The 23,891-nt window shown below is 44.9% G+C and overlaps 1 protein-coding gene across 2 annotated transcripts in view; it reads left to right on the forward strand.

The window, feature by feature from the left end:
* The window catches only part of RBM23 (RNA binding motif protein 23), a 43,795-nt gene extending 40,293 nt beyond the window's left edge, over window positions 1-3,502 (forward strand). Inside the window, exons 12-14 of one of the 2 annotated variants that reach the window (XM_040354281.1) lie at window positions 326-415; window positions 505-589; window positions 3,038-3,502. In XM_040354281.1, coding sequence (XP_040210215.1) covers window positions 326-415; window positions 505-589; window positions 3,038-3,041 — 179 coding nt within the window. In that variant the 3' untranslated portion in view covers window positions 3,042-3,502. Of the gene's footprint in view, window positions 1-325; window positions 416-504; window positions 594-3,037 lie in introns of those variants that run through there. The other variant, XM_040354286.1, reaches the window with a different exon arrangement.
* The last annotated feature ends 20,389 nt before the right edge of the window (window positions 3,503-23,891 follow it).

Below are 23,891 nucleotides of genomic sequence, written 5' to 3' on the forward strand. Positions count from 1 at the left end.
AGGGGACATAGGTCACTTCTATAGGGGAGAAGTGGGACAGAGGATATGGTTTTGGGGGGAACAGAATAACGGCACCTGATATCAGCCTCAAAGGCGGGAAGGCGATAGTTGGTATAGACTCCAAAAAATCGGTATCGGTCTGTCCCTAGTTAGGATTGCTTGTCCCATTTTTACAGGAACATGAAACTCAAATACATTTTGTGTCGGGTTCGTAGATGTGGGAGTCTGAGTGCAAATTAAAGTATGTTCAGCTTGATGTTTTGCTGCTAAATCTATTCCCTTGCTGTTTTTATGAGTAAATGAGCATTGTATCTCCTTGTATCAGGTACTGGTCTGCATTTTCCACTTGCTGCTCAAGCTGCTCTGCAGCTAAATGGAGGCATTTCACTGGCTGCCCTGAATCCTGCCCTTTCAGGTATAAGCATTAGGGGGGAAAAAAAAAAATGTTTATAAATTTTTTTTGGATTTATTTCTGATCATAAAAAATGACTTGTATTTTTTCAGCTCTTAACCCGGCTTTGAATTTGGCAACTCAGTCATTTTCCTCACAGTGTTTCCCACTATCGCAACTCTTCAATCCACAGACCATGTAAGTAGGACCGATGTGTAACATTTGTATAATGCAGTGTGGTCTTTTGGAGTTTTAAGGAATGTAAAATGCCTGTTTTGAGCTTAGAAGCATTTCCATTTCTAGATGTCTCCATAGTCGGTGTTTTAATTCTCCATATTGAATTTTACTGTTTGGGGGAGAATATTTTGAAGGACATTTCTCAAGATTTTCAAGAATTATTTAATTAAACAGGAATTTAGAAGCAATGGGGAGAGAGCGCTTCTATAAACTAAAGGATTACCCTGCCTACAATTCAAGAATTGTTAGGTTTAGTTTGTGTCGGATAACTGGTGCCCCCCAACATCCTGACATATTTTGATGTGAAGTCTTTTTGCTGCATAGAAACTTGTGCTGAGAGAATTTGCAAGCTGTCATTCCTGACCTCCATCTGAAAAAGTTGCCCTGTCTTTGAGACACTGACCTAAAACTAGCATGCAGTTGTGTACATCTTTAAAAACAGAAAAGTATACCATCGCAATCAAGCAATAATCCACTTCCCCTCAGGAATGGTCTAATGTTCAAATTAAGTAAAATGGCCTGTTACACAAATAGCTGCTACTATAAAAACAATTGTCATGTAAATAAGGTGTTTAAATGCCCAAGGAAAATAAACACCAGCAGCACTAAAACATTAAAGGGGTTGTAAAGGTTCGTCTTTTATCTTCTAAATTGGTTTCTTTAAGCTAGTGCATTGTTGGTTCACTTACCTTTTCCTTCGATTTCCCTTCTAAATGTTTTTTTTTTTGTTGTTTGAATTTCTCACTTCCTGTTTCTCCTCAGTAAGCTTTCCACCATCATCTGAGCGGTGGAAAGTCTGTCAGAACAGCTTACTGAACAGCTTACTGAGGAGAAACAGGAAGTGAGAAATTCAGACAAAGAAAACAAAGAAAAAAAAACATTTAGAAGGGAAATTGAAGGAAAAGGTAAGTGAACCAACAATGCACTAGCTTAAAGGAACCTATTTAGAAAATAAAAGACGAACCTTTACAACCCCTTTAAGTGACTCAGTCCATATATTGAAACCCCCTTCATCAATACTGCATCCTTCAAAACAGCTGACACACTGCTGGTAATTCACTTCAGGTTGATTAAACACATTAGTTGTGTACATCTGTTAAATCAGAACTCCTATGCTATGTATAACAGAGTGCAGCGCCTAATCAGTGTGAATGATAAATTCAGCATAGGTGTAACTGGTGTGCCCAATCCCTACCATCAAGGGACTAATCGGCCTCTCGCCTTACAAATATGTTGCGTGAACGAACAGGAAAGTCAAAGTATTCCCCTCTGGGGAAAAATCCGAACAGGCCCACTGCCGAACTCTGCTCTGGGTATAGTGCTTCAGTATCGGACTCTCTGGGCATATGAAATTGGAGAAACAGACTAATTGTGCTCTCCGTTTTTAAAATTTGACACAAGGATGAAAACGCAATATAAAAGCACTGCCCCTAGTGCATGTGACAAGGCATCCCACCCAAGACGTAATGCATACGGAAGATGGAACCATTTGGATGATGTCACCTGCGGCTATCTTAAAGTGGTAGTAAACTCTGTACTACCACTTTAACCTAAAGGTAAGCCTATAATAAGGCTTACCTGTAGGTATAAAGAATATCTCCTAAACTTGTAAGGTTTAGGAGATATTCCCCCCCGCAATGCGCCGCAGTGGGGCTCCTCGGCTAAAGGTCCGGCAGGCGCCGGACCTTGCCGGAGAGAAGTCTCCTGCGCGCATGCGCGGGAGTGATGACATCGCCGCTCCAGCCAATCACAGCGCTGGAGCGGCGATACCCGGAAGACACGCCGAGGAAAGATGACCTCTCTCTCGGCGTGGACCAGGTAAGTTCCTCTCGCCCCGTTCCAAGGTAAGTATTTCATAATCAGCTAGTATGCGGTGCATACTAGCTGATTATGGCTTTTGCTTTTCAGGTTTAAAAAATAAATAAAAAAATGACAGCGGGTATACAACCGCTTTAAGATGTGTATGCCATCACCTTGGGGAAGTGCTTTTACAGTAAGTGTTTTTATCCTTTTGTGCCAATAAATGCTAAAACCAAGAGCATTTTTAGTCTGTTTCTCTGATTTTATATGCCCACCCAGTCTGATATTGAAGCACTACACTTGAAGCTGAGTTTGGCAGTGGTCCTCACACTGGAGTGCTTTCCCCCTGCAGGACAGAGAAATAAATCATCATTTGGGGCGGTGCGGGAGCAGTGTATGCACCCACTCCTCCACTGCCCCTGCATATTGAAATGATTGGGTGCCGCTTTTAAAGCAGTGCTAAGCAGGCACTTTTAACCCCTTCCACCGCACCCGCCCCTGTGTGAAAGGAGTCTAAACAGTAGGTGGTGCCTGTCCCATTCTTGGATATCAAGACCTTTTTTTTTAATGTGTGTTTTTTTTTTTTTTTTTTTTCCATTTTGTCTTTAGGTAACACTTGGAAATGCAGATCTACCGACCAATCAAGATGCGTCTTTGACTTGCTAAGTTGCACAGATGTGGTGTATTGACTCTTTCCATTTGTGCTCTAATTGAAGAAGTACACCCAGAAATATATATCCATCCTTGCGCAGACATCTTGGAAGGTGCTTGTTGGGGGATGTTGAGCCGTTTCTTAAAGACCTGAGTCACTGTACATTGGGGAAAGCAGCCTTTTGTAAATATGTTCTTTTGGTGTACCTAATAAAACAGTTAATGTTCTTCGACTATTGTAGCATTTCCCCAGTGTTTTTTGTAAATATTTTTTCAATGTGCTGTGTAGCAACAAGGTTGTCTTTATGGTTATCGTCATAACAGCTTGGTACTGAAGGGCCTAGGACTGTTGAATCTATAAATAGGCGATTGGTGCAATCTCTGTAAATACAATATGTAATAAAAATTGTTCCAAGTGTAATACAGAAAGTGGATTTATTTAAACATGGGACCCTGAAAATTTGAGGTTTCTTGAAATGCAGAAAGAACGATGGTATACTTATTATCTGTGCTGCACGATATGGAGCATACAGTGACATAAAATTGCTTTCTGATAGCTTGTATGGATTTTCTATCGGCATAGTCAAGACACTCCGTTTTGATGAAGAGTCGCCACACCTTACAATCGGACCATACAATCCTTGGATCACTAGCACTGTGTACTATGTGGCACCTACCTAATCTAACAAATTGTTATCCAGTCAGGCAGGCTCTTGCACTACGTAGCTTTTGGTAGATCTAAAGGGTGTACAATCGGATTGTAACCTGTGTGGCGAGCTTAAGGGTAGAAATACTACCTCAATACCAGCAGTTAATGTGTGCATTGTAGCATAGTTTGCTCTTACCTAAACAGTATGTTGTGTATTTCCTTACTCTCTACATGAATATAACTGCTGTCCAAGAGTCTTTTGTTTCTTACGGTGCCAATTTTTAGTCCTGCACCACTAAGTTCTAGTTTTTGTATTTCCTGATATGCTTCTAAATTGTTGTAGGTGGACATGACAGTATAGAAGATGTTAGGCTGAGAAATGAGAATCCACTCTAGGTAAGAGTGGGGTAGCGGGAGTAACTTGAAATACAGGAGGTATTTGGAGTTTGTGAGGCTAAATAAACCCTGTCATCTGTACGTATCCCTAGGACCTCCTGTGTGTTGTATTTACCACCTTTCTGTGTAAAGCATTTAGTATAATTTTATCCTACGTGCCCCTAACTTACACAATGTGTAGTGCTTTTTTTTTTTTCCCTCTTGCAAAATGTCTTGCGGTTTTTTCCCCCCAATTAAATTTGTTAATGTCCAATTTTTTTTTTTCTTTAGTAAAACAAAAAAATAAAATAAACAATTATTATAGCAACTGTTTGCTTTTTTTTTTATTTATTTTTGCTGTATCTTGGTTATATCTATGCAGCATGTTTGTGAAGAGCTGTGGTAGTAAATGCATCAGCCGACAGCAAAACCAGTCCTTTAAAGCAGAAGTTAACCTTTACAAAAAATAAAATCAATGCATTTTATTTTTTTGGCAGGTCAATATGCATTTTTTTTTTTTTGTAATGGACCTGTAAAGCGTTGCACCCACAATCGGCAGATCATGGGTGTAATACCACGTTCCTGCAGACTGTATCTGTCTGGCCGTACCTATGATACAGCCAGGCAGTTACTGTGACAGAAAGACTTAACATCTTAGCACCCTTTAAGAGGTTTATGGTGCCGGGGCTTGGCTTAAAGCGGAGGTCCGCCGATGATTTTTTTTTTTTTAAGACAGCAGCTACAAATACTGCAGCTGCTGACTTTTATAATAAGGACACTTACCTGTCCAGTGCGCCCACGATGTCGGCACCCAAAGCTGATCTAACGCTTGGATGCTGCAGCCGCCATCTTCGGTAAGGGAATCAGAAAGTGAAGCCTTGCGGCTTCACTTCCTGGATCCCTACTGCGCATGCGTGAGTTGCGCTGTGCGATCTGAATGGTCCCTGCTGTCTTCTGGGACCTGTGTGTTTCCCAGAGGGGGGGCGTACGTGGCATAGATACCCGCATATAATGCAGCGATCTATGCCCAGAAGTGGGTGCAAATACAGGTGTCTGCTCCCCCCTGAAAGGTACCAAATGTGACACTGAGGGGGATCCCGACAGCGGAGGTTCCATTTTTGTGTGGACCTCCGCTTTAAGCTCACAAGGCTAACGTGATCTAAAAACTTCCAATCAAAGAGAGCGATCGGGAGCTTTTGGTTAGCCAACGGTAACTGGCGGGAGCATGCAGCACGCATGCTCTCAGCGCAGGTGTAAATGCAGCAATTCACACAAATGTGCGGCACCTCTGCGCTAAGGACCAGGTGCCGAGAGGCCGCATATTTGCATACAGCCAGTGCCAAGGGATAATTGAACTACCACTACTATAGCCACAAAGGCTGTCAGACCTTGTAGTTTTCTGATTTACAGAACATGGTGAATAGATTTTTACAGATTGTGGGAGAGAGAAGATCCCCTGCTAGCTGTCAGACCAGGGGTTCAGGAGCCGGTACATATATAACCTGTTACACCCTGAATATGGGTATAATGTTACACAAGGTGAACTTATCCTTGAAGGCCCCTCTTAGACAGAGCAGATCCGCTTGCTCAGCGGGGGATATCCCTGCTGAGCAGGCAGATGACCGGTCTATGTCCGCGCTGCTATGCAGAGCAGACATGGACACGGTTCTCTCTCCTCTATGGGGCGGTCAGATAAAAAAATGGACTGCGTGTCTGTTTTTCCATCTGATTTCTCATCCGATCTACCAGTCTTTTTTTTTTTTTTTGGATGCCGGCGGACGACAGCGGACACATGTCATCTGCCACCCCATAGAGAAAAAAAAAAAAACAGGCAAGCTCAATCGGTCTGCTATTGTGAAAGGGGCCTAAAGTGGAACTACACTGCATCTGAGCACCAAAAATGCAATTTAGTTAAATTTGTAATATTCAAAGCAAACTCATCCATCCATCCATCCATGCTTTATTTTGTTGCAAAATGTAATCTAGTTTTTTTTTCTTATAATAATTATAGATTTACAAGAAGCTTGGAAATGGTTTTTATTAATTATGGTAGTTTATAGATCGGAATGGTGTGTGTGTGTGTGTGTGTGTGTATATGTAAATAGCGCTGCGTAAATTGGCAGCGCCATTAAGGTACATGTAATACAGTAGTGTGCAAAAGTTTTAGGTAGGTGTACAGAAAGGTGAAGGAAGCAATGCAGCAGATGAAAGTCACATGTTTTCGTACCTTCGACAGTGAAAATTGTTCAACTGTACCATCAGCACAGAACTGGTGGGACCCAGGTACACCCATCTACAGAACTGTCCAGAGAGGTCTTGCTGAAAATGTTCCTCGTGGAAGCATTGCAGTCAAAAAGCTGAAACCCCCCCCAACATGGAAACAACACAATGGGGGTTATTTATGAACTGCAAATCCACTTTTCACTTGAAATTGCACTGAAAGTGCACTTGGAAGTACAGTCGCTGCAGATCCGAGGGGGACATGCAAGGAAAATAAAAAAAAAAGCATTTTAGCTTGCACCTGATTGGATGATAAAATCAGCAGAGCTTCCCCTCATTTCAGATCTACCCCTCAGATTTACAGCGACTGCACTTCCAAGTGCACTTTCAGTGCAAAGTGGATTTTCCTTTCGTAAATAACCCCCAATAAGTAACAAGTGACTTCAGGAAACAAAGCATGATGCAGGTTCAATTCAACTTTGGAGCTGCATGGAGTTTGCGATTTGGTCAGAATCGGTGGTGTCCTCAATGCTGAGAAATGCAGGCATCATTTCATACATTTTAGGGAGGCATGTGATTGGTCCCAAATTTATTCTGCAGCAGGACAATGCCCTCAAATATGACATCGATTTTAAGGCCTCTTTCACCCGGGCGTTCCATTTGTCCATTTTTCATCCATTCTATGACAAATGAAAAACGGACATCAATGTATCTCTGGAAAAACATGATCATCAATTTACATTTGTTTTTCCATAGAGATTCATTGATGTCAGTTTTTCATCAGTCAACGGCTGGATGGGAAAAAAAAAAATGGGCAAACAGAATGCCTGTGTGAAAGGGGCCTAAGAGATCAAGTCCATGATGATGAGATCATGGCTCTGTGGGGGCCAAAATATACTTTCCAGCACTCTTTGTTCTTTACGCTGAAGATTGTTCTTTAATTACATTGGCTGTATGTTTGGGGTTGTCCTGCTGTAAAATAAATATGGGGCCAATCATATGCATCCTTGATGGTATGGCATGATGGGTAAGTATCTTTCTGTATTTTTCAGTATTGAGGACACCATGATCCTGACCAAATCTCCAACACTATTTGAAGAAATGTAGCTCCAAACTTGCACTGAACCTCCACCATGCTCCACTATCTTCAGCGTAAGGAAGGGCAAGGGATCCTGGAAATTATTGTTTGGCACTCACAGAACCCTGATCACTATATACAGTCTGTCTGGGATTGTATGAAGAGATTTGAGGCAGCCCACATCCACAAAAGATCTGTGGTTCATTCTGAAAGATGTTTGAAACTGCCAATATGCTGATTTCCTTCAAAAACTGTGCAAGTGTACCTAGTAGAATTGATGCTGTTCTGAAGGAAGTGGTCACACCAAATATTAATTTGATTTGGAATACTTTTCTGTTGCTTTACTTACTATTGCGATCTTCAGTGCTTTTTGCGGCTGGTGGGGATGCTTGGTTGGCGTCTCGTTCGGATGCCTGAGGGACAGGACTGCAGCCAATGAACATCGGCACTACTACTCGCAGATGTGGGTTGTAGTTTCTGCTAGACATGTGCAGAACGAAAAAAAAAAATGTTTTGAATAGATTTTTATGTCATTAATTTTGGAATTTATGTTTAATTTTGTTCTAGTAAATTCCAAATTTATGCAACGATATAAATTTAGATCGGTGGAAAAATTATCGACTGATTACAATTCTGTGTGAAGAGAAACTGGTTAAGGAGCGAGGCTACGTCTTTAACAACCGATGACTTGACAGCGGGCTTCCCTGCGGAGAGCTGAAATGTAAATTTAAAAATGCCAGTGTTCTGACGAAGGTCCCCCATCGAATAATGCCCGCTCTGTACTGCACAGGTTTAGTACAGAGCACAATGGAGCCACCCAAAATCTCTGAACATGAACAGATGTTCATCAGCTGTACACGGTGCTTGCGCTATCAACACTACATAGTGCCGCATGCTCCCTATGCTTGTGCAACTCTGTATAGGGCATGTGTAATATTCATTGAACTGTGCAAGGGGCACGGATGCATACAGAAGAGGCCACATGATGGGCAGAGCTCATACGATGGGGGTGGATTGTAAAATATGGCATCCTCCCCTTACACACTTCTCAATAATACATCCGCCCTTTTGAGAAATCCACCCCCATCGTATGAGCTCTGCCAATCATGTGGCCTCTTCTGTATGCAGTTTATTGATAGAACCACCCCCCTGCCAATTAATTAAAAATTTGCCCTCTTAAGCCATCCACCCCTTACACGATATAACAGTAATACACCCGTCCCTTGCAGAGTTTCACGAGCATCGGGAGAGTGCAGCAGCATGTGGTACACTGTCGTGTTCAGGCAGACTACATGCCCTCAACATGGGGGGGGGGGTACTTTGGGGTGTGGGCCTCTTACCCACAACCCTGATTGGTGGTCTGTGGGTGGGGGACTTATTGTAATCTGGAAGCCCTCTTTAACAAGCCACCATATATACCCCACCCCCCCATGCGAATGAAGAAGTGAATAAAGACAGTACACAAGATTTTGATAATACCTTTATTAACCACTTACTGCCAGCGCTATAGCCAAAAGATGGCTACAGCGCAGGCTTAGTTTGTCAGGGGGGGGGGCGGGGTCCATGGACGTCGTCCTGCAATCACGCTGCTCATGCTAGCAGTGCCCTATGTGATCATTGAGTCTTTCGGACTCAGCTGATCAGGATAAAGGGCCAATCACAGCGGCCCTTTAGCACATGATCAGCTGTGTCCAATGACAGCTGATCAGGGAAGTAAACACAAGCCAGTTATCGGCTTTTCTTTTCTCCCGCTGACCGCTCACGATAAACGGCTTGTGTTAAAGGAACATTGCCACTGATTATCAGTGCAGCCTCATCCGTGCCTCCTCATGAGCACACATAAGGAGAAAAATTACCTGTTTGGAAAATTTTATTACAAACAATATATATATATATTTTTTTCATTTGTGTAGCAAAAAATAAAAACGCAGTGGTGATTAAATACCACCAAAAGAAAGCTCTATTTATGTAAAATAAGAAATAAAAAAAATATGGGCACAGAATTGCATGACCGCGCAATTGGCATTCAAGGTGTGACAGTGCTAAGAATTGGCCTGTGCAGCATCTTTAATCACGCCACTCCCAGACCCTGAAATAAAAAAAAAGGCTTTGTCAAAGCCTCCCCGCCTACTGCCTGCTCCTCCGTCTGACATTTTTTAAATAGGTAAGGAGTGAAGTTACCCGATGACGGACCCAGCAACCCCCATATTCTTTAGTTACATGGAACTGTGATGCTGTTACACTCTGCCTGGCAGTGAAAGCACTTATCCACTACCCCATAGGATTACAATACTGGTTGTTTGTAAAGCCCTTTGGATGTACCGTGTTTACCTCATTACAGATCAACAAGTGCACTACCATAAAGTACCGTATTTATCGGGGGCAAAATCGTGGGTGCGCGGTATACGCCGATACCCGCTTTCCCGCGCCGAGTTTGAATACTGCGCCGGGATATACCGAGCGCAGTACACTCGTGTATCTTCGGGCAGTCTCGGCGCCTCTCGCGCTGACGTCCTGAGCGTACAGGACGTCAGCGCGAGAGTTGCCGAGCCTGCCCGACGATACACGAGTGTACTGCGCTCGGTATATGTCGGCGCAGTATTCAAACTCTGCGCGGGAAACGAGCGGGGAGGACGCCGCAGAAGGACGCCGGACCAGACATGGACGCTGCGCAAGACACCAAAACTGTAAGTACAAAAATACTTTTTTCCACAGGAATTCGGTCAACTTTAGGGGTGCGCGCTATACCCCGATAAATACGGTAGCTCAAGGTCTTAAGGGCCCTATCTGCGTCCAGGACACTAGTCAATTACAAGTGGATCCACACTGGGGGCTGATTCCGTGCACTGACTGAGTCGGGTATTAAGGTTAAGCTGGCCTGCTTGGATTGTGGTGTCGGGGTGAGAACTGACAAAGATAAGGTCATTCCCTTACCCTCCTTCTGCCTGGACTCATATAGCCCAATTTGTTTGGGGTTGTCAGATGCTCTATTGACACGCTGTGTCACGGAGCTCAGTCAGAAATGTTCAGTCACGCTGTGACAAAAGTCCCACCCTCCTCCTAGACCAGCTTGTGTGATTAACAGAACACCGCATCTATCACACGAGCAGGTCTAGGAAGAAGGCGGGACTTTTGTCACAGTGTGACCAAACCTTTCTCACTGAGCTCCATGACACAGCGTGACTCTGCTTTGAGCTAAGCTGCAGCCACAGCGTAGCTCAAAGCGGCCCCAGGGCAGGCAGCCTCTGCTTGTGAGTGTACAATACCTGGACAGTGGCATGTCAAGAAAGGGTTAATACCTAGACAGCAGGGTGTCAGGGAAGAGTTAATACCTGGGCAGCTACCTAAGTACTGCTGTGGAAGCAAATGGCAGCAATAAAAACCAACAGAGAAATTGCACACTGCTGTACATACAGATGTATAAAGCCTCGTACACACGATCAGTCCATCCGATGAGAACGGTCTGAAGGACCGTTGTCATCGGTTAACTGATGAAGCTGACTGATGGTCCGTCGCGCCCACACACCATCGGTTAAACAACTGATCGTGTCAGAACGCGGACACGTAAACCACGTACAACGGCACTATAAAGGGGAAGGCCAAAGCCTTTGGCGCCACCCTTGGCACTGCTTTTGCTGATTCCGTGTTACTCATGAACACGTACCTACATGTTCGCGTATCCTCAAAGCACCAGAGTTTCTGTGCTTTGCGGTCGTGGGGGGGGACCATTTTTATTGGTGTCCTTCCCGTTCGGCCCTCCTCCTAGACCAGCTTGTGTGATTAACAGAACACCGCATCTATCACACGAGCAGGTCTAGGAAGAAGGCGGGACTTTTGTCACAGTGTGACCAAACCTTTCTCACTGAGCTCCATGACACAGCGTGACTCTGCTTTGAGCTAAGCTGCAGCCACAGCGTAGCTCAAAGCGGCCCCAGGGCAGGCAGCCTCTGCTTGTGAGTGTACAATACCTGGACAGTGGCATGTCAAGAAAGGGTTAATACCTAGACAGCAGGGTGTCAGGGAAGAGTTAATACCTGGGCAGCTACCTAAGTACTGCTGTGGAAGCAAATGGCAGCAATAAAAACCAACAGAGAAATTGCACACTGCTGTACATACAGATGTATAAAGCCTCGTACACACGATCAGTCCATCCGATGAGAACGGTCTGAAGGACCGTTGTCATCGGTTAACTGATGAAGCTGACTGATGGTCCGTCGCGCCCACACACCATCGGTTAAACAACTGATCGTGTCAGAACGCGGACACGTAAACCACGTACAACGGCACTATAAAGGGGAAGGCCAAAGCCTTTGGCGCCACCCTTGGCACTGCTTTTGCTGATTCCGTGTTACTCATGAACACGTACCTACATGTTCGCGTATCCTCAAAGCACCAGAGTTTCTGTGCTTTGCGGTCGTGGGGGGGGACCATTTTTATTGGTGTCCTTCCCGTTCGGCGGGTTTTCGCCAAGGTGCTCATCCCGATACTGGCCCGGCTGTGACAGCGGGGGTTTTGTTATCATGGGATGTCTGGCCGACATTCTCCTTCGAGCTTCTTCGAGCTCTGCATTGGTGGAGCCTTGTCTATCACGTGTTACCTGGGACTAGTACTGGATTCCGCCGGGGCGGGAGTGTTTTTTCTCCTAACGGAGAAACTTCAGATTCTGCTGTCTGCTGTGCAGCAGTTGCCGACCCAGAAACGGTCATCTCTGCGATTCTGCAGGAAGGTTCTGGGTCCGTTGGTGGCCTCGTTCGAGGTGGTTCCGTATGTCCAATTCCACGCCAGGGTACTACGGAGGGATTGGCTGTCACGATGGGACTAGCTTCCGTCATCTCTGGATTACCAGATTAAGTTGAGTCATCTGATCATGTCTCCCCTGGTGTGGTGGCTGGCGTTTCCGGTGCTTCGGGCCAAAAAAGTTGTTTTTTCTGCTGGCCACTGGACAGTGGTCACGACGGATGCCAGCCTCTCCGGTTGGGGAGGGGCGCTTGGGCCAATCAGCCCAGGGGCACTGGACTCAGGTGGAATCCTGCCTACTGATCAACGTTCTGGAGTTCCGAGCAATCAAGCTTTGCCTTGCCAGGTGGTCCCTGGATCTACAGGGCCGACAGGTCAGGATCCTGTCCGATGCCGCCACGGCCTTGGCGTAGGTTGATCATCAGGGAGGCACACAGAGTTCTGTTGCAGCGGCGGGGGTCGCGCACATCCTTCGGTGGGCCGAAGGGTCCGTTCCGGCTCTATCGGCCGGGTACATTCCGGGAATACAGAATTGGCTAGCCGACTACCTAAGTCGCACTGCACGGGGCCAAGGAGAGTGGTCTCTCCACCCGCAGGTGTTTCGGGGTTCTGTGCCAAAAGTGGGGCACTCCGGGTGTGGACCTTCTAGCCTCCCGTCTCTATCAGTAGGTGCCACGCTTCGTGGCCAGGTTTAAGGACCCATGGGCGGACGCGTCAGGCGCGTTGGTGGCTCCTTGGGGTCACTATCGCCTACTTTACACCTTCCCTCCTCGGAAGCTTCTTTCTCGCCTGCTGCGCTGAGTGGAAGCTGTGGGGATTCTATCAGTTCTGATTGCTCCGGTTTGGCCGCGTCGCTTCTGGTACGCGGACCTAATGCGTCTGGTGGCAGATGCCCCCTAGCGTCTTCCCCTGGTAAATGATCTTCTGATACAGGGTCCGATCTTCCACCCTGTTTCACAGCCGCCGGCCTTAGCGGCGCGGCTGTTGAGAGCCAGGGGCTTAAGGACCGAGGCCTATTGGGCTCGGTGGTCTCTACCGTGCTGCGTGCACAGAGGTCTACCTCACGTAGGTTTTTTTCCTCATACATGGAAGGCCTACATCTCTGTGTGTGGGGAGATGAACTGGCACCCCCGTACTTACGTGGTGTCCCGGATCCTGCTGTTCCTGCAGCGGGGAGTGGACCAGAGCACGATCAAGAGTCAGATTTCTGCTCTGGCTGTTTACTTTCAGCGTCCCTTGGCGGCGCACTCCTTGATTCGCACGTTTGTGCAGGGGGTCCGCCATGTGGCCCCTCCAGTGCGCCCTCCACTGCCTTCATGGGACTTGAATTTGGTCCTCTCGGCGCTTCAGCATGCTCCGTTTGAGAACATTCGGGAGATCCCTTTGCTGACTCTGTCACAGAAGGTGGTCTTTCTGGTAGCTATTACCTCTATCAGACGAGTGTCTGAACTGGCGGCCTTGTCCTGCAAGGCCCCCTACTTGGTTATCCATCAGGATAAGGCGGTGCTGCGCCCGCAGCCCTCTTTTCTTCCGAAGGTCGTTTCGGCCTTTCACATTAACGAGGACATTGTTCTTCCATCCTTATGTCCTCAGCCGAAGAACCCAAGGCCATTTTGCATTCTCTGGATGTGGTTCGGGCCCTTCGAGTTTACTTGTCAGCGACAGCTCCGTTCCGGAAGTCGGACTCGCTGTTCGTGTCTGTGTCCGGTCCCAGTAAGGGCCTGGCAGTCTCGTCGGCCACCATTTCCAGGTGGATCCGGCAGGTTGTGCTTCAGGCCTATGCCCTGAAGGGGCGGGTGCCCCCCTTTCGGGTCACGGCGCATTCGACCAGGGCCTCTTGGGCTTTCCGACACCAAGCCTCTGCGTTACAGGTGTGTAAGGCTGCGACCTGGTCGTCGGTCCACACTTTATCAAAGTTTTATAAGGTGGATGTGAGTGCATCTTCTGATGCCTCCTTCGGCCGCAGGTGTTACAGGCGGCAGTTTAAGGTTGGAGTTCCTCCGTTGAGTAACTCCGGTTTTTGTTTGGGGTGTAACCTGTTTTTTCTGTGTTATTTTTCCCACCCCTCAAATTTTTTGACACTGCTTGGGGACGTCCATAAGGTCAATGAAGGCTGTGTCCGTCTATGAACGAAAGAGAAAAAAGGATTTCATAGACGGACACAGCACCCACCCCTCCTTTGTTTGTACTGCTTGTTACGAACTGAGGCTGCTAGAGCAGGGTGTGGGTTATGCCTGGGGGAGCCACGCCCCCTGGGAGGAGCGGCATGAAGGAAAGGTTTTAACACCTTAAGTGCTGTAGAATTCTGCCTAAATCTCCTGGTAGGAAGAAGCATAACCCTAAGGTCAATGAAGGCTGTGTCCGTCTATGAACTCAGAGAAATGGATTTTACGGTGAGTACAAAAATCCTTTTTTTCCTGCTGCATTTTTCAGAATTTTATGTGCAAGCATTCAGAGACCTACCTTTCAAACATTGGGCCTGAGGCCAGACAATCATCTGAGAACCTGACTGGCCTGGACACTGGCCGTACTGGATTGCCCCCCCCGAACTGCTTGAGATGCCCGTGATATATACGTTGAGTACTTCACTGGTAGGGGGGCCATTGCTATGCCAGACCATATTTATTTTAAAACAAAAAGACCGAGGCGCATGTCACAGCTGGAGGAAGAGTGTCTGCAGGACATTAGGGAGGCAGCTGAAATCATGAGGGCCCCCTTAATCCTGTTGAGGACTACAGCACCTACCTTGCTGACCAGCTGCAAAAAAAGGATGAGCGACAACGGGCCCTGGCAAAAGATTTTTAAGCCCGAGAATATGATGCGATTCATCGACAAATATTGCACTTTTTTAAAAACCTGTGGGAAATCAAAAATCTATCCTATTCTAACAAGAATATTCGAAGGGCAACAATTGCCCACTTGGTCACTTATATGCAGACCTGGATACCAGAGCTAAGTTCAACCATGATAAGCAATGAAATCAATAACATGAGGAATGCTTACAACAAGCGTTTGGTACAGGTCCTTGCTTCTCGGAGGTCAGGAGCAGCAGCAGATGAAGTACAGGAGCCCAAGCTGTGGTACTATAAACACCTCATTTTCCTGGACGATCAGATCTAGGCCCGAGAATCACTTTCCAGTCTTCCTTCCACTCTTCCATCCACCGTTCCCTCCAGTGTTCCTTCCACTGTTCCCCCCCACCCCTGCAGAGGGTGCCGAGGAGGCTGAGATTGAGAAGCCAGATCTGAACATCTACAGTCAGGTATAGTAGTTTACAACATATTTCTTGGCCTCAAAGAATTTTTGGTTGAACGAGATGTTTGTTGAACCAAAATGAAAGCTTGAAAACCCAAACAAAAGTCATGGGCAGAAAATATAGTGACAGGGATGCCAACTGCAGGGCTCAGAATGAGAGTCTGTTCAATTTACCAAAAAAACAACCAAAAAAATGCAACAGTCATGAGCTTTATAATGTGTGTGTTTGATGAAGCCAAAAAAAAACCATGTCCCTTTTTTAGACACAGGAAGAGATCATCCAAGAGGAGGAGGCTCAGGAATGTGTCAGCCAGGAGGAGGAAGGGGTGAGTGGCAGACAGGAGGAGGCTGGGCCGAGTGGCAGTCAGCAGGTGCCCAAGCCCAGGGGCAGCACTGTGTCACAGGTGCCTCCCCTCCAGATGCGCCCAACAAAAAAACATAAACGCATGTCCAAGCTGGAGGAGGAGTCTCTGCGCATTATTAGGGAGGCAGCTGAAATCATGAGGGCCCCCCTTAACCCTGTTGAGGACTACAGCTTCATACATTGCACACAAGCTGCAAGCAATGGAGCAGCGACAAAGGGGCCTGGCCCAGGATCTGATAGCATCTGTGATACAGTAGGGAAGAAGGGGCCTGCTGACTGAGACCACAAAATTCAGTGACCCGGCCCAGTCTCCTCCTGCTGCCACATTTCCACCACCTGCAAGGAGCAGTGGAAGGAAGGCTGCAAGGAAGACCAGAAAGCGATTTCCTGGCTTCAATCTGATTTGCCATAAAAATGAGGTTGTTGTAGTACCACAGCTTGGGGTCATGTATGACATCTGCTGCTGCATCTGCTATCTGGGATTTGGGGCGCACATTGTGACCCAAATTAGAGGGACTCCTGATGTTATTGATTTTGTTGTTTATCATGGTGGAATGTGCCTTTGGTGTCCAAAGTCTGCATATATTTGGCTGATTGTACAATTGTTGCCCTTCATGTTGATTTTTTTTATCCAGAATAAATGGAGATTTAATTTAAGTTATTATTTCTGATTTAAAAAAAAAAAATACTTGTCTATTGTGTTTTTCTGGTGAAAAACCATCAAACATTTCCGAAATACAATGTGTAATTAGCAAAAGGACACAACCTCCTTGAGGGGGGGGGGGGGATGTTGTGATAACTTGAGAAAAAAAATGAAAGTTCTCTCTCTCAAAAAAAATTAAAATTCTCCAAAAAAAATGAATTTAAGAAAAAAAAGAGTACAACAAATTATTTTGGAGATCTGGCTTCATAAACAAAAAAAAATATTCATGAGATCACAAGCAAACAAAAAAAGAAGTCAGTATTGGAGAACTCTGTCTAAATACCATCAGCAAAACAACGTCTTTATTCTAGCAATAGAACGAAGAAAAAAATGCGCTGCAATAAACGAGGCACTAATTTTAAAAATGTGCCATCTCCAAAACGAACGTGAGTTTTACCAGAACGAGCGCTCCCGTCCCCTAATTTAGTCTGAGCATGGGTGGATTTTTAACCAATGGTTGTGCCTACTAATAAAAGTGTAGTGGTTGTTACCGCGCAAAAAAAATAGATTATATTAACCTGCTTCAGTACTGTGTAAACCTTCAAAGAGGTTCAAGTATGGAAGCAGAAGAATGTTGTTACTGCGCTGGTCTGAATACGCGATAACGCAAAATAATTAACCCCTTAAACTTGGTTAATAAAAATTAAATAACTTATATGTGATACAATAAAGTGCTGAATCCAGTGCAGTGATGTACGTGATAGAGCACAATAAATGACTAAACAAATAAATAAATAGCAATATCCAGCTCTCGTGAGCGTGTATAATTGCGTAGTGATAAATGCAACTACTGTGCCAACAAACAAAATATTAAATAAATAAATTAATAACATTATCAAAATCTCTCAAGCATGTGAATAAATAAATATCAATGTCCAACTTTCTTGAACATATAAAATGTGCGTGGTGCTATGTGCAACTATTTTGCCAGCAAACAGATATAAATGAATATAAATATAAAGTGCAAAGTCATAACATATGTGCAAAAAATATATATATGTATCAAAGTTCATGAGCATTCATAACATAACACATCCCAAATGGCGTGAAAAAACACAACTTCCCAGTTAGAGTCCAATAGGGGGATAATTATGGTGATTGATCCTGGTGTTATGTCTCATGCATATAGGGTGCCGCTATCTCTTCCACCCGACAGAAATAAGTGCTACCACCACCAACTGCTGAAATGCACACTCACCAGACCCCAGCTGGTAATAGGCCAAAAACGTATTCCGTTTTAAATGATTTGTATGTCCTCCTTTTTTCTCTCACAAGATTTTCCTTAATGCCTCAAAAAACAAGGGGCTCATCATGGTGTAGTACATAAAAAAGGTTTTATTTATTTAAAAATATAAAATCAGACTACTCACAAGAGAGGTGCTTTAAAACCAGCACCTGGTGTCTTTGGCAGTATCGGGCTTGGACAGCCGCTCACCAGCTTGTCTTTGGGGTGCGTGCCTGGCTCCTGCTACACTGTGGTCCCACAGGTCAAAGTGCACTCCCTCTATGTGTTGTCCACCTGGCTTCTACGCGTTTCGCAAATCTGCGTCATCAGGAAAGCTGGTGGATGTTGTTAATGTAACTGTATTTATACTCTATGCTGTCAATTGAATGAAATCGCGAAACCGGAAGTGGTTCCACCGCCATCTTGGCTGTACCGGAAGTGCCCCGGGCGCCATCTTGACTGCTGTATACTAGCCAGTACTACATGCAGTTCGTTTCATGGGATGGAGAGAGTGTTTCTACTAGGGCGGCTGCTATGTGCCATTGCGCGGCAGACCCCTCGCTAGCGCACCGCTGCCGCCATTACCTCCCGTTTTTTACTATACCTCCCTGCTCTCTGGAATGAATCGGAAGTTTCTGCGGGGGAACCGGATGTGCCCGCGCCGCTATTTTGGTGTCTGGCGTTTGTTGTATATGGTGTGGGATACTTAGTATCCTTGCTGTTTATACCGGAAGTGCCCGGTCGGCCATATTGGATACTGGAAGCAACCCTGACTTGCTGTGTACGTCTGTGCCTGACGCTGCCATAGACACCTTACAGAGGCACATCAACAATTACTATATAATTCATATTGTTACCACCCTATTTTGCTGGCAAAATAGTTGCACATAGCACCACGCACATTTTATATGTTCAAGAAAGTTGGACATTGATATTTATTTATTCACATGTTTGAGAGATTTTGATATTGTTATTCATTTATTTATTTAATATTTTGTTTGTTGGCACAGTAGTTGCACTCAGCACTACGCAATTGTACACGCTCACGAGAGCTGGATATTGCTATTTATTTATTTGTTTAGTCATTTATTGTGCTCTATCACGTACATCACTGCACTGGATTCAGCACTTTATTGTATCACATATAAGTTATTTAATTTTTATTAACCAAGTTTAAGGGGTTAATTATTTTGTGTTATCGCGTATTCAGACCAGCGCAGTAACAACATTCTTGTGCCTACTAATGGTTAGGTTAGGAATCCATCGGTTAAAATTTAAAGCAAGTTGGCTTTTTTTAAACTGATGGTTAAATAACCTATGGGGCCCACACACGTTCGGTTAACCAGAGGACAACGGTCTGATGGACCGTTTTCATTGGTCAAAACCGATCGTGTGTGGGCCCCATAGGTTATTTAACCATCGGTTAAAAAAAAGCCAACTTGCTTTAACTTTTAACCGATGGATTCCTAACCGATGTGTACGAGGCCTCACAGGTCAATATCTGGGTTGTTGCAGCAACATATCACAGCTAAATGTCGGGTGATATACTAGGTGCAGATTAGGCCCCATGCACACGAGACGCTGTAGCTTTCAGACACTCAGCTGCGGGACATCCAGGGATCCACAAGATGCCAATCTGGGACAGCAGTACAATGAGCTAATTAGTTCTTGTGCTGAAAGGAAGGGAAAGCAGAATGACAGAAAGATGATCTCATCACTGTGCTGCTTCCCCTTTCACTGTCCAGTCACAGGCAGGGGTGAGTCCAGAACGACCTGGGCTCAGAGGAACTGAGTTTATTGATGCAATGCTGACCATCAGACTAAAATTATTTAGCTGCAGAAAAAAAGTATTGTCTGAAGTGTCTATTATGGACAATAAAAGTAAAAGTTGATGCCCCAGCAGCTCTTCAAAATAAAAATAAAAAAGCATTTCCATCTACTTTACTCACCTGATCCATGGCACTGTACACTGCAGACTCACCAATACAGCAACACTGCACTACTCCTCTTCTAAACTGAATGATGCTCGGTGTCATTTAACACATTTCCTGTAAACGCAGGGTGTCAAAGTGTTGTCCTCAGTCCTGGACTTACAGGGAAATGCTGCAGAATGTCACACCACATAAAGAAATGGCACCACTCTGCAGAATATAACTTTGGATCTATTGACAGTCATGGGCTGGATTAATGAATTACCCCTGTGTTTCTTTCTGTTAGATAGCTGAAACTAATTGGGTATCTGCACATTTTATTTCAAATGCTTAGCATCCATAGAACTGGGTAGAGCTACCAGCTTTTGATTTTATCTCATTTTTTTCATAATTTTACCAGCCGATTAATTTTCTAGAATGTTCACGCAACCATTACTGTGGACCTAGCATCAAATATATATTTCCCTGTTAAGTGTATGCTAAGTACTGTGTAGGTGTAACACATAGGTGTTTATTAACCCTCACTGAGATCACGATACACTCCCTCACAATGCTTTCTGCTGCTTTTCTTTTCTGAGAGCCATCTTCATTCAAATGAGATCCATGGTCCAGAATGAAGTCCTAGCTCTGAGATATTACAATCATGTAAACCATGGTGTCTGTGCAGTTCTGGGCACATGCTTCAATGTCTGACAGTTTACAGTGGGGATCGAAAGTTTGGGCACCCCAGGTAAAAATGTGTATTAATGTGCATAACAAAGCCAAGGAAAGATGGAAAAATCTCCAAAAGGCATCAAATTACAGATTAGACATTCTTATAATATGTCAAAAAAAAGTTAGATTTTTTTCCATCATTTACACTTTCAAAATTACAGAAAACAAAAAAATGGCGTCTGCAAAAGTTTGGGCACCCTGCAGAGTTAATATCTTGTACTGCCCCCTTTGGCAAGTATCACAGCTTGTAAACGCTGTTTGTAACCAGCCAAGAGTCTTTCAATTCTTGTTTGAGGTATATTTGCCCATTCTTCCCTACAAAAGTCTTCCAGTTCTTTAAGATTTCTGGGCTGTCTGTCACGCACTGCTCTTTTAAGGTCTATCCATAGATTTTCAATTATGTTGAGGCCAGGAGATTGTGAAGGCCATGGCAAAACCTTCAGTTTACGCCTCTTGATGTAATCCCCCGTGGATTTTGAGGTGTGTTTAGGATCATTATCCATTTGTAGAAGCCATCCTCTCCTTAACTTCAGCTTTTTCACAGATGGCATCAAGTTACCATCCAGAATTTGCTGAAATGTTATTGAATCCATTTTTCCTTCTACTCGTGAAATGTTCCATGTGCCACTGGCTGCAATACAACCCCAAAGCATGATTGATCCACCACCATGCTTAACAGTTGGACAGAGGTTCTTTTCATTAAATTCTGTGCCCTTTCTTCTCCAAACGTACCTTTGCTCATTCTGGCCAAAAAGTTATATTTTAACCTCATCAGTCCAGAACTTGTTTCCAAAATGCATCAGGCTTGTCTATATGTTCATTTGCAAAGTTCAAACGCTGATTTTTGTGGTGAGGACGTAGAAGAGGTTTTCTTCTGATGACTCTTCCATGAAGACTATATTTGTACAAGTATCTCTTTATAGTGGAATAGTGTACCACAACTCCAGTGTCTGCCAGATCTTTCTGAAGGGATTGTGCAGTCAAACGTGGGTTTTGAATTGCTTTTCTCACAATTCTGCGAGCTGTTCTGTCTAGATCTTGCTTTAACTTCCACTGTTCCTGATGATTGCCATTTCTTAATTACTTGGCTCCCGCTGTGCTCTGGGAGCCGAGTGTTCCCAAAGCACAACGGGGGGAGGACAGGAGGTGACGTTCTGCCCGCAGTTTACCCGAAACTGAGTGTCCGGAAGTAGGTGCAAATACCTGTCTTTAGACAGGTATCTGCACCCCCCTCCCCCCTGAAAGGTGTCAAATGTGACACCGGAGGGGGGGGGGTTCCGATCAACGTGAGTTCCACTTTAGGGTGGAGCTCTGCTTTAAGAAGGTGTTTGAGAAGGGATTTATAACGTTTCCTAGATAAAGGGGTAAGGTTTAGTAGGATTGCGGCCGGGTCGCCCTGTAGGGCAATGTCAGTGAATTTATGTATGAGTTTGAGGACTGGTTCCCAGAAAGGTTTGAGCACAGGGCATTCCCAGATGTGCATCATTGCCAAGACTGATGGAGTCCTATACCAGCGTGTAATTATTTTATATGTGGTCTTCTGATATTTGCTGCATAAAGAAGACTTCTGTGCAAAGAAGAGTATGCGTTATTTTTGTGGCTCGGAGAATGTAACTCCCAGGTCCCTCTCCCATTTTGCCAGTTAAGGGGGATCCTTAGCAGCGTGAAGTTCCAACAAAGATTTGTAGGAGGTAGAAAGAGAACCCCGGATCGGGCCTTCTCTCAAACAAAGTTCCTCAAAAGAATGAAGTTTACAGATAAAAAGCGCAGGCTTAGGCAATGAGCCAAGAAAATGCGAGAACTGAATAGTCCTCCAGTAATCCAACTTTAGAGGGGCTAGCCCAGAGAGCACAGTCTCTGCAGAGAACCAGCCAGAGAATTGCAAGAACTGGGAAGCCCTCAGGAGTCCCGTGGGGCATGCGTATGGAAAGTGGGATCAGTAAGGCTGGGTGTGAACCCTGGATGCCCAACGAGGGGTGTCATTGGGGAGGGAAAATTGCACAGTGAAGATAGACAAGAAAACCTGTCCATTTCTGCAAGAGTAGGGCCAATCACCGGATGAGCAGTCAGATGTGTAGTGTTGATTTTTTCTATCCACGTTAAGCCAGCGAGTGGGGCACTGGTGGCCTCCTGTTCTAATGCTACCCACAAGTTTGTGTGAGACTTTGATGTGATTTGAATGCGACTTTGGATCAATGCGACTTTGTTACAACTTGACTAATATGATTGTTTTTTTTGTGCTCTACAAAGTCGCTAGACATGTGCAGAACAGAAACATTCATTCAGTTTAGTTTGGTTTCTTTATTTTCTAACAAACTCCAAGCTTTCAGAACGATTCAACTTCGAATTTGTCAAAAAATGTATTGCCAGCTCCGCTGTCTGACAGCTCTTAAATAACTAAGGGGGGGGGGTGAGTGACCCACTTGTGATGTCACTGCCCCAGCATACCCTTGGCCGACAAGGGGGCATGGTCATTTAAGATGTCAGACAGTGTAGCTGGAAGATGGCGGGAGCCTTCGCTGGAATGTATATGGGAACTCTGATGTAAAGGGCAATGCGGCAGACCCTGATGTATATGGGAACTCTGATGTAAAGGGTAATGCAGTGGACTCTGATATAAGGTGGTCTCTGAAAATGGAAACTAATCTAGACTAGAAAAAAAGTTATTTTGGCAGTACAGGTAATCAATATAAAAATCTATAAATATTTATTAGTAGGAAGTACATATAAAAAAGTATACAAACTTATAATACAGTACTGCATCAGCATAGATCCCCAGTGGGTATTTCAATAACACTTCCAAAGCCTTATAGTAATGCAAGTATGCTCATAACATGAGAATACATAAACATAAAAAAAATACACGTAGGATTAGAACTGGGTCCAATATGCAAGATAATGGTTCTTGCTTTACTCAACATGTTTCGCATGAAAATGCTTCATCAGGAGCATGAAAGTAGACAAGTTGAATTTAGGGGATGAAACACTGACCCGACTGCCACCATTAAGGCTGTATATCAGTGGCGTCACTAGGGTTGGTGTCACCTGGTGCGGTAAAATATGGTGTCACCCCCCCCCCCCCATAACATTTTTCAAATATTTTTTACCCTACTGCTTGCTCTCTGTTCTCCTTTCTTCCCCTTTTCTCTCTCTCCCTATCCATCTTTCTTGTTTGTTCTATCCCTTCTTCTTTCTCTCCATTTTTCTTTGTCCCCTCCCCCCACCTCTCTTTCTCCAGAACCGTAATTCACATCTCAGGAGCCTATAGGCCAGGGGCATACCTAGAGCATTTGGCACCCGGGGCGGATCCAATATCTGGCACCCCCCCCACACGTTAAAATGTAAAAACACCCCACTGTGCCCCCTGCATACCTCTTCAACATCTTTTTGTTACTACTGTGTACCCTTCTCCACAACTGCACCCCTTTACATTGCACAGCACCCTGCATCACTGGACCCCTTTACATTAAACAGCCCCCTGCATCACTGGACCCCTTTACATTACACAGCCCCCTGCATCACTGGACCCCTTTACATTACACAGCCCCCCTGCATCACTGG

This window comes from Rana temporaria, chromosome 1 (assembly GCF_905171775.1).
Source record: "Rana temporaria chromosome 1, aRanTem1.1, whole genome shotgun sequence".
NCBI lineage: Eukaryota > Metazoa > Chordata > Amphibia > Anura > Ranidae > Rana > Rana temporaria.